This window comes from Loxodonta africana, chromosome 3 (assembly GCF_030014295.1).
Source record: "Loxodonta africana isolate mLoxAfr1 chromosome 3, mLoxAfr1.hap2, whole genome shotgun sequence".
NCBI lineage: Eukaryota > Metazoa > Chordata > Mammalia > Proboscidea > Elephantidae > Loxodonta > Loxodonta africana.
The window spans coordinates 58,904,797-58,918,027 of NC_087344.1; the positions used below are offsets into that span (position 1 = coordinate 58,904,797).

The window sequence follows — 13,231 nt, forward strand, 5'->3', positions numbered from 1 at the left end:
TCTTCCTCTCTCTCATCTCTCTGGTTTGCTTGGGAAAAGAGCCCGCCTCCTGGCCCATAAGGCCCAGGGCCGGAAACCTCGCTCTCTTTTCCTGTTCTCCATCATGGCGGTGAGTAGCTGAGGTTTAGGGTTTGCTTACTTCATCCGCCTCCATCCGCGGCTGGCTGAGGCCTCGTGGGCTGCCCTGTCCGTGGCCCGAGGAGAACGGAGCCCGCAATGCCGGCCAGGCCGAAACTGGCGGAGCGGCGCGGGTCCGAAGCCGGTCCCCTCCCCTCGCATCCTCCTAGCAGCGGGCTCCGGGCAAGCTCCCGGAGGGCTTAGAGGGCCGGCCTGGCCGAATGGGGCGGCCCAGGACTCGGGCTCCGGGCCCGTCCCCGGTCTCAGGGGCTTGGGGCTGTTTCCCGGGGTCAGGAACCGTCAGTTGGTTCCTCTGTTTGGGGCGTCAGCCTTCGGCCGTAGCCAGCGAGCAGGGCTGTGGAATGGGGTGGGGGGAACGTCGCATAACCACGTGTTTCCTGTTTTCTCAGCAATTAAGCTTTATTCTCTAATCAGCCCTGTAATGGGGGCGCTCTTCCACAGGCTGCACCTTGAGCCCTTTGAGGTTCATCCTCGGTGGTTAACTTAACGCTCGGTACCTCGGTCTCAGATCACCCGTTACGTGGCCGGAGGAAGATGCAAGGTCTCGAGCTGTATTTTTTTAATGCGTCTGTTACAAACACGGTGAAACACTTAGGGCTTTTGTTGCAATTTGAGATGAACAGAAACATGCTGTGAAAATGGAAAGAGTAATAAAGATACTAAGTTTGCAACTGTGTTGGGCTTGTAAGTGTGTTGACTGCTGCACTTGCCCGTTGCAGCAGGATCAAGGTGAGAAAGAGAACCCCATGCGGGAGCTTCGCATCCGCAAGCTCTGCCTCAACATCTGTGTGGGGGAGAGTGGAGACAGGCTGACCCGGGCAGCCAAGGTGTTGGAGCAGCTCACAGGCCAGACCCCTGTGTTCTCTAAAGGTGAGTAATGTTATTACACCAAGTTGTTTCTTAACTCACCTGCTGTCAGGCCAGCTTAGTGCCCAGTTTGAAGGTGACAGTTGGCATAATTTCTAAAAAGCGTGAAGTATATGAACTACATGAGGAGTATCTTCCTTTGAAGATAGGATTTGGTGTCAGAATACTTGATTTTATATGAGCAGAGATGAAGCTAAAACTATCCCAGGTAGAGATTTTCCACCCAGGGCGTGCAGTCCCTGGGTGGTGCATATAGTTTGAGATTGGCTATTAACTGAAAAGCTGGCAAGGTTGTGGTTCATTTCCATCCAGCAGCACTGTGGAAGAAAGGCCTGGCCATCTTCCTGTAAGATTACAGCCATTGAAAACCTTATGGACTGCAGGTCTCTCACATGGGGTGGGTGTGTCTGAAGTATAAAGTTGTGAAGGACAAAATGAGTTGGTATGTGTGAAGTGCCTTCTACATACCAAGGGAAATGGAGGTGTTAACTATTGTTACTTTGTTTTTAAAGTGTTATTGACTTAGAATAAAGACTGATTAAAGTGTCTGGGTTCAAAATTAGCCTACCACCTGTGTGACTTTATGCAAGTTTGTTAATCTCAGAACCTCATCTGTAAAGTGGGGATAACAGCACAATAAGATTTTAACAGTAGCTATTATGGGTGTTTTGTTTTCTTAAGAACACAAGGACTGTTTTCCTTTCTAGGTGGCCTGTTTGGCTTATTCTGGTTGTGACCTTGACCTTCCTGAGTCTATAATATGGTTTCAAGTTTTTAATTGTTTGAATTGTGGTTGGGTGACTTCGAGAATCTGTTTTCTGTGTTGTAGATGAAATCAATTAACAGATGTAGGTGGAACTAGTTAGACTACCACCGCTTAAGTGTGTAGATGGATTCTTAGTATCTCATTTGAGTTACGGAGATGATGTTTTGGGAAGAAGCAAGTGCCTGGGATTATGACAACACCTCGCTGCTTGTTCCCTTTTGCCTGCAGCTAGATACACCGTCAGGTCCTTTGGCATTAGGAGAAATGAAAAAATTGCCGTCCACTGCACAGTTCGTGGGGCCAAAGCAGAGGAAATCTTGGAGAAAGGTCTAAAGGTGAGACTGATTCCCTAATGATTGCAAACAGTATTTAATTACGGTGGTAGTAATTACTACTAATGTTTTTGAAGCTTCTAAAGGGCTTTTTCTGCACCCAGTAGTTTTAAAATACATTCTGTCCTTTGGTGGCTTAAAAGGTACTGGGCATTGTTGTGTTGCCATTGCTTTCCCTGGGGTTTTCCCTGCTCTTTGGCAATTGGGAAAGCTCCACAGAATCTGTAGAATTGGGATGTCATTTGGTGTCAGGGAGAGGTTTCGTTCCCAGCCAAGTTTTTCTTTGATGGGGGTGCTGAGTGTTGCAGGCTGAGCGAATTATCTTTTGAGGAGTTGATGCTGATGAATGTCATTACTGCGTTTTCTTCTCAGGTGCGGGAGTATGAGTTGAGAAAAAATAACTTCTCAGATACTGGAAACTTTGGTTTTGGGATCCAAGAACACATCGATCTGGGGATCAAATATGACCCTAGCATTGGTATCTACGGCCTGGACTTCTATGTGGTATGAATATTTAATCTTCTCTGCTCTTGGTCTTTGCAGAGAGCAGTCTACTGCTGCTTTATTTTGTATGTGCTCTCTTGATGTTCAGGTCTGGGGTTGAAGCTTTGAGTATTGTCTGCTTGTCTGTTCTCCTCTTTTGGGAAGGTGTGCGTCCTGTGTGGCAGGCATAGGGATACAGTAGTAAACGAGATAGACAGGATCCCTGCTGTCAGGAAGCTTACAGTCTAGCATCTAGTGAGCACCAACATGGCCTAAAGGTGGAAGGAAGAAAGTGTTCAATCCAGGCACTGAATTGGAAAATTTTTGAGAGAGAGTGTTGGTGCTACTTTTGGCGCATGGGTTAGCTGCTCGCTGCTCTGGGGCTGCTCTTTCCCAGCCCGCCCAGTAGATCCAAGGATGGGGTGACATCTGCCCAGATGATACAGACAAGAGTTTTGGGTGACGTGGCTGTTTGCTCGGGATGGGGATTTTTAAATGTGGAGATGACCATTTGTGTTAGCAGCATTTTGGTCCAACCATACAACTAAAATAGTAATGAAATAGGATGATGATAGGGAGTTTGGGGGTGGCAAAGGTTTGGAAAACATTTTTGAGCTGAACCAGAATGGGGAAAGTTTGACTTTGTTTCTTTATGCGTCTCAGAATTTTTGAAGTTTTTTTTACAATATACATGTTGTAGTAAGTTTTGGGGTTTTTTTTTTTTTTTTTTGACGTTATTTTTTTAGAAAGTGCTTTGGAGGTTGGGGAAGCAGTGGTGGAGGATCTTTACATTGGAAGTTTAGGTAGGAAGGGGGAGGGTGCTGAAAGTTCCAGCCTCCAGAGTGAACCTGTAGCGTGGTGGTGTGTTGTCTGGGATGCTGAGAGCAGTTCTGCCAGGCAATTACGAGCATGGGTCTTGCTCCAGAATTCATTGGGCTGCAGGTGACTCTCGAACATCTCTCCAGTGTGTGAGTCTTGTCTGTCCGCTCTTGACTTGAGCTAGCTAGGTGACTGTTGGTTATTCCTGGGACAGGTGCTGGGTAGGCCAGGTTTCAGCATCGCAGACAAGAAGCGCAGGACAGGCTGCATTGGGGCCAAACACAGAATCAGCAAAGAGGAGGCCATGCGCTGGTTCCAGCAGAAGGTAAAGCTGATTTATCAAGTGAGGCGGTGGTCTGTGGTGGTGGTGAATGGAGTTGGGATTTGGGGGTGCAGAATATAGCACCATTTGGCGGGTAGCTTTTTTTAAAAAATGGAATATTTGGGCACTTTGGTGTATGGGAGCTTCCAGGGCTGGTGGTTGGAAAAAAACACCCAGAACTAAGTTTTCTGCTGTCCAAATGAATGTGGGTAGCTGGAAGGGGAGGAATATGGCTTTAAAAGGTGCCCCCTTTTCTGAAGATACAGAGGTTGAGCACAGTGTTGAAATTTTAAAACAAGCCAGCTTCCTGTTTGGTCCAAAAGGGGTGTGGGGTTTAGAGCCAGAGTTCTGCGTATCAGGTTTTAACTCTCAAATGTTAGCCATTGCTGCAGTCTTTGCCGTTGCCGCCTATTCTGAAAAAAATAAAATCTCTTCTCTTTCAGTATGATGGCATCATCCTTCCTGGCAAATAAATTTCCGTTTCTATGCAAAACGCCAATAAAAAATTTTCAGTGAAATGTACGTTACTGTTGTGTGTTCTGTGAGAGGAGCCTGGCCATGTTGAAGTCCTTGGACATCAAGCCACTTAAAGCTTCGATGGGAATAGCGGGTAACCAAACCCTGTCGTCCTGACTGGAGGCCGGTGTTGCCTGGCAGATGGAGTCCGCGATGTGTAGCGTTGCCCGTGCTCCCCACACCCTGGTTGACGTGCTGTGGTGCGGCAGTGTGCCTTTCATGTAAACTGATGTTAGGGAGGCGGCGGGTATGGTTGGGGTTGGGGTTTGAAGTTAGGTGGGGTGCAGTGCTTGCCATGTTCTAGGAGGCTCCCCTCTGGTGATCCTGTTTGTCACTAAGGATTTTATCAGTACTGATATGCTGGTAGGGTATCACAGGCTCTGGTGTGGCCCTTGGGATTAAATCTTGGCTTAACTGTTCAGGCTCCATTTTCCTTTGAAATGAGAATTCTGAGTTGTTGAGGGGCAGTATAAGTGGAGTGAATAAAAGGGTGGTCTTTGAGACAAATTGCCTGGATTTGCTTCCCAGCCCTGCTGTCCGCTAGCTCTGTTACCCTGAGCGGGGTTATTAATCTCTACCTCACTTTCCTCATCTGTATCAGAGAGGCAGTGATAATAACCCTCAGAGGGTTAAATGGATTAGTACTTGGAGAAGGCTTAGACCAGTACCAGTCCCAAGTGCTCAGAGTTACTTTCATTTATTTATTTATTTTGGTATATATGAGACATGTCTTATAAGTTTGCTCCCCCTTTTGGTGTGGAAGTTAGGCTTGCTCCTGTACTTTTCCAGATCACTGGAACAGTGACATGCAAAAACCATTTCTCTGACCATTAGACACAATACTTGACCAGCGGGTTGGTTCATGGTTTTAAAACCTTGCATTTAAATTTTAAGCACATTTTAATTCAGGTATATAATTTATTCATATGTGACTAATGAGTTCATTTGTCCTCCGGCCACCTTTTAATTGCTGTTAAATGGTCCCCTGATTTGTTACCTGCTTTTATAGAGGCATTTTTTTAACGTGACAAGTACTTGCTGTGCCCTATTTTTTTTTTTTAATGAAAATATGGTATTTTTTGTCTGCCTGATATTAAAATTAACACAGTAGATGTTCTCTTTTCCAGTTAAGATCAGATCCATTTGGTTAAAGGGGAGAATCATGAAATGTGTTCCCATATGTTATCGATCTCGCTTAAAATATAAATGTGCGTTCACATGTCAATCTTTTGCAGTAGGGCCAGGCTCACCACCTAAACAGAATGAAAACCTCTGAAGAAGTCTGATTCTTGTGATTCTGCTTCGTTTTTAGAGGGGGGAAAAGCACTCATTTTTATAACGTATGTAATTACAATAACAACTACAACGGACATAAACATGGTTGGGAACAAACTAACTCTTGGGGACTACGCAGTCAAGTAGCGCTGAGTGCTCGCTGCAGTGGGGAGTCGGTACGTTTTACAGAGGAGATGGAGGATGTATCTCAGTGTAACCGAAATGAAGCGTTTCAGAAGTAGGAAGTGTAAAAAGAGAAAGACCCTCTAATGCTCCTGCTGACCACGTCCACGTTAACTGCTCTCAGCCACCTGCTGTGTGTCTCATGTTTTTGTGTTGATATTACTATCGGTCTTGCTGTATTGTGTACTTGGTTGAACAAAAAAATACCTGGGCTCCTTCTGGCCCAGTGGAAGGAGCACTGCTGGGTGTTCAGAACCAAAACAAACCCACTGCCGTCGAGTCGATTCCTACTCATAGCGACTCTATAGGACAGAGTAGAACTGCCCCATAGAGTTTCCAAGGAGCGCCTGGCGGATTTGAACTGCCATCCTCTTGGTTAGCAGCTGTAGCACTTAACCACTACACCACCAGGGTTTTCAGAGATCCAACAATTTTAGTCCTAGCTGTAGCTAGCAGGTTTGGGATGAATCATCAAACATCTGGACTGGAACAAGTGGAAACATTTCCCTAACCAGCTTAGAGCAACTTGTGCTTGCCACTGACCTGATTAGAAGTTTGACTTCAGTCGCATCCCGCTGAAGCAGTGAAGTTTTGGGTTGGACTTGAAGTAGGTAGGTAGATAAGGTCACCTGGGAGTTAGTTAAAGCTCTGAGGCCCCACCTCAAACCTGCTGAATTAGACTCTGCCTTTAACCCTTAGGTAACCCAGTTATTTTCTGCTTTGAATTTTTTGCTGTTAGCATGCTTTCATTAATGGAAGCATGCCGAGTCACTGAGTGTATTTGGATTTTTGGTAGATAGTGTGGGCTTTCTTTCTTGCCCCTACTCACAAGCCTACCCTAAGTGTTCAGTGGTACATATGAAGTACCACTAATCATACCCTAGAGTGCCCACTGGGGTCTGTTGGTACATAAGTATAACAAAATCTCGTTTTCTTTTTCCTACCATAAATTCAGACAGCTCATACAATACCCTGTAAAAATAGTAGTTTACAGCGCATGCCCATTTCTTTGGTTTCAAACAGTCATAAAGGCCCCTGCCTTGTGGCAGCATGCACTATCAGTGTACAGCAGCTTCCCAGTAAACCCCAGAGGCTGAAAAAGTTCATGGTTGCTGTATGACTGCCAGGCACGAAGGGTTAACAAGATCCACAGGTGGTTTGTATGCACGTTGAAGTTTAGCAGCACTGGCCACATCCTAATACCAAAAAGGTGGGAGGACATGAGTGTCAAGGTTTCTTTAATAAGTTTAGTTTTATTTTTGCTGTGTGGTTATTTTTCTCCTTTAGCTACCCATGAAAGCTTGGCAGTGGATCAGCGTTTGGTGGCCTTGTGCCCCATGTCACATTGTGTAATTGTCTTTGGAGTAAGGTGGTGTCTTTAGTGGGCATCTGTCTTAATATCCCAATACCAGGCCAAGAGAAGCCGCATGCTATTTTGCTGAATAAATGTTCTAGCTCTGCAGCTGTCCTCTAGGGCATAGTTCTCAAGCTGGGTCAGTATTCCCCAGCCCCATCCTGGGGTAGTTGAACATTTAGGGGAATGGATTTTTGATTTTCACAGTAATTGGAGCTGCCATGGGCATTAAGAAACCCTGGTGGCATAGTGGGGTTTTTTTGTTTGTTTGTTTTATGGGCATTAGTACTTGAAGGTCAGGAGTGTTATTCCATTCAGGATAATCCCATGCAAACCAGTAAATACCTAAAGTGCTGTAGGTATAAAGGGTGTCACTGATAAGTGATAGAGCTGGACAGCTGTGCAAGCAGTAGGAGGGAGACCCCAGAGTATTTGGAGTGGTTGAGGAACAGCAGAGAGACCTTGTGGCTAGAGTGAGCAAAATTGGAGGCCAGTGAGGGGCTGGATTCTGGCGAGTGTGGAAAGCCTACCACTGCAGGTTTTGGCTGCTGTGACAAAACATGAGAAGGGATTTAGGGCAGAAGTGGGGAAATAATTAGGTTATGGTGTTTTATACCTGTGTGCTGGTATTTTCATCCATATAGGATGGCAAAAGGATAGGAGTAAAAATCTGGTAATAGTCTAAGTATTCTTTTAAAGGTGTGATCAAAACTTTAAAAAGTGTGTGAGAATGTGTGTCTATAAATACATACATAGAGAGAGATGTACATATTGGAGCCCGGGTGGCACAGTGGTTAAGTGCTAACTGCTGTTAACCAAGAGGTCAGCAGTTGGACTCCACCAGCCACTCCCAGGAAACCCCTGTGGGGCAGTTTTCTGTTCTGTCCTATAGGGTCACTATGGACCTGACGACAGGTTTGGTTTGGTTTTTAAATGTATATATACACACGCAGACATTCACTGTGTTTCGAGCTGTTAGGTAGAAAATTCCTGACCACAGGGATTGTTTGAATGTTAAATAATACACATGTTAAAAGCAGCACAGCTCGCAGAAGAGCGCAGGCCTAGGGAGGAGGTTCTCCCCATTGGAATCCCAGTACTTGCAAACTGCTAATGTTGCCTTATAGGCTTTTTATAATTTTAGTGTAGTTGAAAGCGGTGATTTTAATTTGTGCGTTTTACCCTGAACATAATTGTTCTCATGTCATTACAATGGCTTCATGATGGTCCATTTTATGGATGTATAGGACACACATACTTTGGACATGTTATCAGGAGGGACCAGTCCCTGGAGAAGGACATCATGCTTGGTAAGGTAGAGGGTCAGCACAGAAGAGGAAGACCCTCAACAAAATGGATTGACGAAGTGGCTGCAACAGTGGGCTCAAACATAGCAACATTTGTGAGGATGGCAGAGGACCGGGCAACGTTTCACTCTGTTGTACCTGGGGACGCTATGACACCACCTAACAATAACATAGGACACATTGCCTTACCTACCCAGCTGGCAGTGAATGTCAGGAACGTCATAGAACTGTCCCAGTAAAGATTCTGTTTTGTCCTGTTGGCTTGGTCCTTTGGCCAGTGAATACCTGTTAGGTCCTTGCAGTGGCTCTCAGAGCTGTTAGTTGGTATGTTACAGTGGAAAGAGCACTAAGCTGGAAGAGGGTTTTCTTCGCATTCTAATTTCTGCTGTGTTTCCCCTGCTAGTGGTGTGACCCAAGGGAGCTATAGCCTCTCTGGCCTTCCAGAGCAGAACCTATTAGGTTTTGTGTGTAACCATTTATTTCCTGAGTTTGTGCTTTTGCCTTTCCCTGCAGTTTTACCTCCTGCAAGTTGTAACTTCTTAGTCCATGCCCATGCTGAGTAGCTCAGGCCCTCCGATGGCTGAAGACCACAAGTAGGCTGCCGGAAGGGCCTGAATCCTAAAGGGTTAAGGCCCAGGCCTCTAGGTGAGTGGTGAGGTCAGGGCCCAGAATCTACTCCACAAATAGCCTAAGCTGCCAGCCACTGGGGACAGAGCTGGTGCCTGGGGCCACAGAGCCCCTTTCAGAGCAGCTTGTTATGGAAACCACAGTTGTGGTTGTCAGAGGGGAATCCAGCCTAAGGCACCTGGGGGCACCAGGAGGACTGAACTGAACTCTTCAAGATGTGGGAAAGCTTAGGAAACAAACCTACAGTGCATAGGGTTTGTGCTTTCACACATCAGTGAACGAAAATGATGAGGCTCTTACATAACTTGATTTTAGGATACTATGTAATTATATTTATTGCTGTTGATACAATTATGTTGTAAGTATGTCAGCAGTTACCTGGAGTCTGAAAGTAGCTGGAAAGGCAGTGGCATTCCACAATTTAAGCAGAAATGAAGTTCTTGCCCCACTCAGTTACCCTGCTGTTACTGGGGATTGGGGGTAGTGGATAGCTTTGATACTGGATGAGTACAGGTGGTCATTAACCCTTTGAATACCATGGTGACTGGCTCTGGGAACAGTATTTTTCTATTTTTTGCTTTAAAGATTGGTTCTGTTCAAACAGTGTGTGGTGTTGCCTAATGGTTAAGAGCACAGAATTTGAAGTCACACCTGGGATTCAGTAAGAACCTGAGACCTGGCCCTTGCTGCATTTGAAATAAAGCACTCGGCATGGTCCCTAGCAGATAATGTAGGCTTGTTTTTTTTTTTAATGAAGAGTCCTACTAGCTGCTGCCGGCGCCCCTTCCAGCCCTGACTTTAGGACTTAGTTGTGAGATGGTTGTTAGGGGGTGGTCATGTAGGCGTACTCTCAGGGAAGGTACACTTGCACTGCTGGTGCTTGGGATTCTTGATGTGCGTGTGTTAGCTTGTTTAGTGTTCAGGACTGTGAGGTAAGGTGGTAACCTTGCCAGGTAAAGACACAGGCATAGAGAAAAATGAAACCAAATTCTGTCTTTGTTTCCTAGTGCTGCTGTAACACCACCACCACCAAAAAATAACACACAACCGGATGGCTCTAAAGAAAAGAAATTGATTTCAGTTTTGGAGGCTAGAAGTCCACATCAGGCCATTGGCTCTGGGGAAGGACTCTTCCTTGTTGGTAGCCCTGGGCATTCCGTGTTAGTCTTTGTCTTGTAGAGGGATCTTCACATGGTGTCTGTCTTCCCCGTGTGTGTGTCTGTCCTCTTTGTAAGATACCACTCAGCAGTGATTGGGTTTAGAACCACTCTGCTCTGGTATGACGTCACTAACGTAACAAAAGAAACCCCTATTTCCAAACAAGGTCCTATTTATAGGTACTTTGGAAGGGGTTAAGGCTTCAAGCTAACTTGGGAGGACACAGTTCAATCCATAACACTCCACCCTTTGGCCCCCCAAAATTCATGTCCTTCGCACGTGCAAAGCAAATCCCCCCCTACCCCAGCATCCCCAAAGTCTTAATCCGTTCCAGCATCCACTCTGAGTCCAAAATCTCATCTTCTGAATCATGATAGGTGAGATTCCAGGTATGGTCCATCCTGGAGCAAAATTTCTTCCCATCTACAGACTTGTAAGTTACCTGCTTCAAAAGTGCAGTGCTGGAAAAAGCATAAGGTAGACGTTCTCCTTCCAAAAAAGAAAATTGGAGGGAAAGAAGGGTCACAGATACCAAGTAAGTCCCCAAATGACAAATAGGTGATGGCAGAGCTAGCCTTCAAACCCAGGCAATCCAACTCCAGAACCTCCAGTCCTCCTGTCCTTTTGTACAGGCTTGTGGCTCTAAATCACATCTGCCCCTTGAAATACCCTCCCAGAAACTTTGCCCTGAAGTAAAGTTGACCAACCCACAAAATATTGTTTATCGTTCCAGCCTATATGTCCCAAGTCTGCCAGGAGGGCCAGGAATCACAAAAACAGAGTCAGCCTTTCCTTGTCAACAGGTGAGTCTAAATGACACACCCAAATAGCCCCTGAATTATAATTGAAGAAAGCTGCTCAAAGTGGAAGGTGTGTGCATTTTATTACTGACATTCTGAATGCTAGTTATAGGGCTCTGTCTCACTGTCCATATGTTCCCAGCATCTGACCTTTGAGACCAGCTAGCTGCTCGAATTGGGCACAGGCAGCAGTGTTGTCCCTTACTGCCTGGGTGAGATCTTGGGCAAGTCAGCTAGACTCTCTGGGCCTCAGGTCTTGTGTAAAATAGGTTCAGTACCTACCTTGCTGGAGTGCTTTCAAACGTTAAGGGTAGTGTGTATAAATAGCTGGGAATAGAGTAGGAGTCGTCTTAAGTATTGTAAATAGTATTATTTATTGAGTATATTCTTTGTGTTCTGTGATAGGCTTGAACATAAGAGGTTTTCTGTAGCTTGAGTGCTTTCTCCCTTCCCTAGGGAAGAAGAGGGTGAGGATGGGGATTATTCACTGTAAAGGTATTGAATAAGCTCGAGTTTAGGGGTTTATTTGCTGGGCTTCTCTCTTAAAATCTATGGAATCCCTGAAATCTATGAAGAACTGGGCTATGGGAGTGAGAATGACTTGTAGAGAGACCAGATACAGCTTCCTGTTCTCTCAGTTCGGCATTTATCCTTTAATCCATTCAACAAATATTTGAGTGTTTACCTACATGAAGTGTGGCATTTAACTAAACAGATATAGTCCTCTTGCTAAGTGGGTGAAAAATGTACATGTTCTTCCTCCACCCCCTTTTCAGGCAGAAGGAAATCCAGTGCCCCTCTTTAATGCTATTTAAAATAACATAATAGGGTTTCTCCTACCTCCCCAATATCACAGTACAATGATATTAACCATGCTTGTTCAATCCTTTACCGCTACCAAAAAAAAAAAAAAAGGAATTTGCTTCCCCCGAGGCCATTCTGAAGGAGTCCTGGTGGCACAGTGGTTGAGCACTTGACTACTAACTGAAAGGTCTGCAGTTCGAATCCATCAGCTGCTCCACAGAGAAAAATGTGGCAGTCTGCTTCTGTAAAGATTACAGCCTTGGAAACACCATGGGGCAGTTCTACTTTGTCCTGTAGGGTTACTATGAGTCAGAATCCGTTCCATGGCAATGGGTTTGGTTTGTTTTGGTTTCCCCTCTCCCAGTATTGAAAAGCACTGCATGCGTTATAGTGTTTCTGTAAGTGTGGTTGAGAAGACCACCTGCATCAGTCACCTGGGAACTTACTAAAAATACAGATTCCTAGACTCTACTTCCAGAGACTTAATTTTGTGGGGCTTGGAAATCCGCATTCTTCCAGCATTGAAGGATGGATCATTGTTCTTTCTACAGCAGTGGCTGTCAGAGTTTTTTGACCACAACCCACGGTAAAAAATGTGTTTGATCAGTAATTACTACCTATGTATACATAGGCATGGGTTGCTTAACATTCACGGCATGCTCTGTGAAATAGGACATCATGGGATTCAGATGTCGTGGAAACACTGTTATATACAGGCAGTCACCAGATTACAAACGTCTGACTTACCTACAACCTTTAGTTACGAACCAGCCCCCGTAAAGCCTATTAAAAATTAGAGGTACATACAGTGGTTTGTAACAACAAATGGGTGCTACTTTGTGACATGCATGAAAACATTATTATTGCTGTATTATTACTCTGGGATTCCTGAACTCTGTTATAACCTCATGGGACCACAGGTGTACATGTGGTTGGGTGTTGTCTGAATGAATGTTATACAGCATGTGACTGTACTTATCTCCGAAAAAGGTTTTACAAAACAGTATCCTTAACTACAGACAGTGAATTTTTATTTTATAATCTGTTTTTTCTAATGGTGATTCTAACCCATTAAATAGATCTAATCTGCAGTTTGAAAAGCCCTGTGTACTGAATCAAGTTTCAGTCACAGAATTTCTGAGCCAGAAGATCCTTCAGAGGTCATCTAATCCAGCAGTCCCTACATACTAATCACTGCATAGTGCGGGGCTCGTTACAGGAGAATCAACTAAGACATTTGTTTAAAATCTAGATTCTGGGGCTTCGACCCCAAAGCACTTAGAGTGGAACACAGGAATCTATTTTTTATAAGCTTCCTAGCTGATCTGTATGCTCAGCCAGCTTTGGCAGTTCTAGGATGCAGCACTTACTCTGTGAAAGCCTTCTGGAATGGCAGAGGATTTAGAGAGCAGTGTTTCTCAACTTGCGTACATGTAACTGTCTAAAAAAACGTGTTCTGCTGAAGTCATTCATCCAATAA

General features: G+C 45.0%; 1 protein-coding gene across 1 annotated transcript; it reads left to right on the plus strand.

Annotated features, from left to right (window-relative positions):
- RPL11 (ribosomal protein L11) lies at positions 1 to 4,245 on the plus strand. The gene is made up of 6 exons (XM_064281457.1): positions 1 to 109; positions 858 to 1,008; positions 2,000 to 2,106; positions 2,476 to 2,607; positions 3,620 to 3,730; positions 4,171 to 4,245. The coding sequence occupies exons 1-6, from the start codon at positions 104 to 106 to the stop codon at positions 4,198 to 4,200; spliced, it is 537 nt and encodes a 178-aa protein (XP_064137527.1). The 5' UTR covers positions 1 to 103; the 3' UTR covers positions 4,201 to 4,245.
- Positions 4,246 to 13,231: the final 8,986 nt, after the last annotated feature.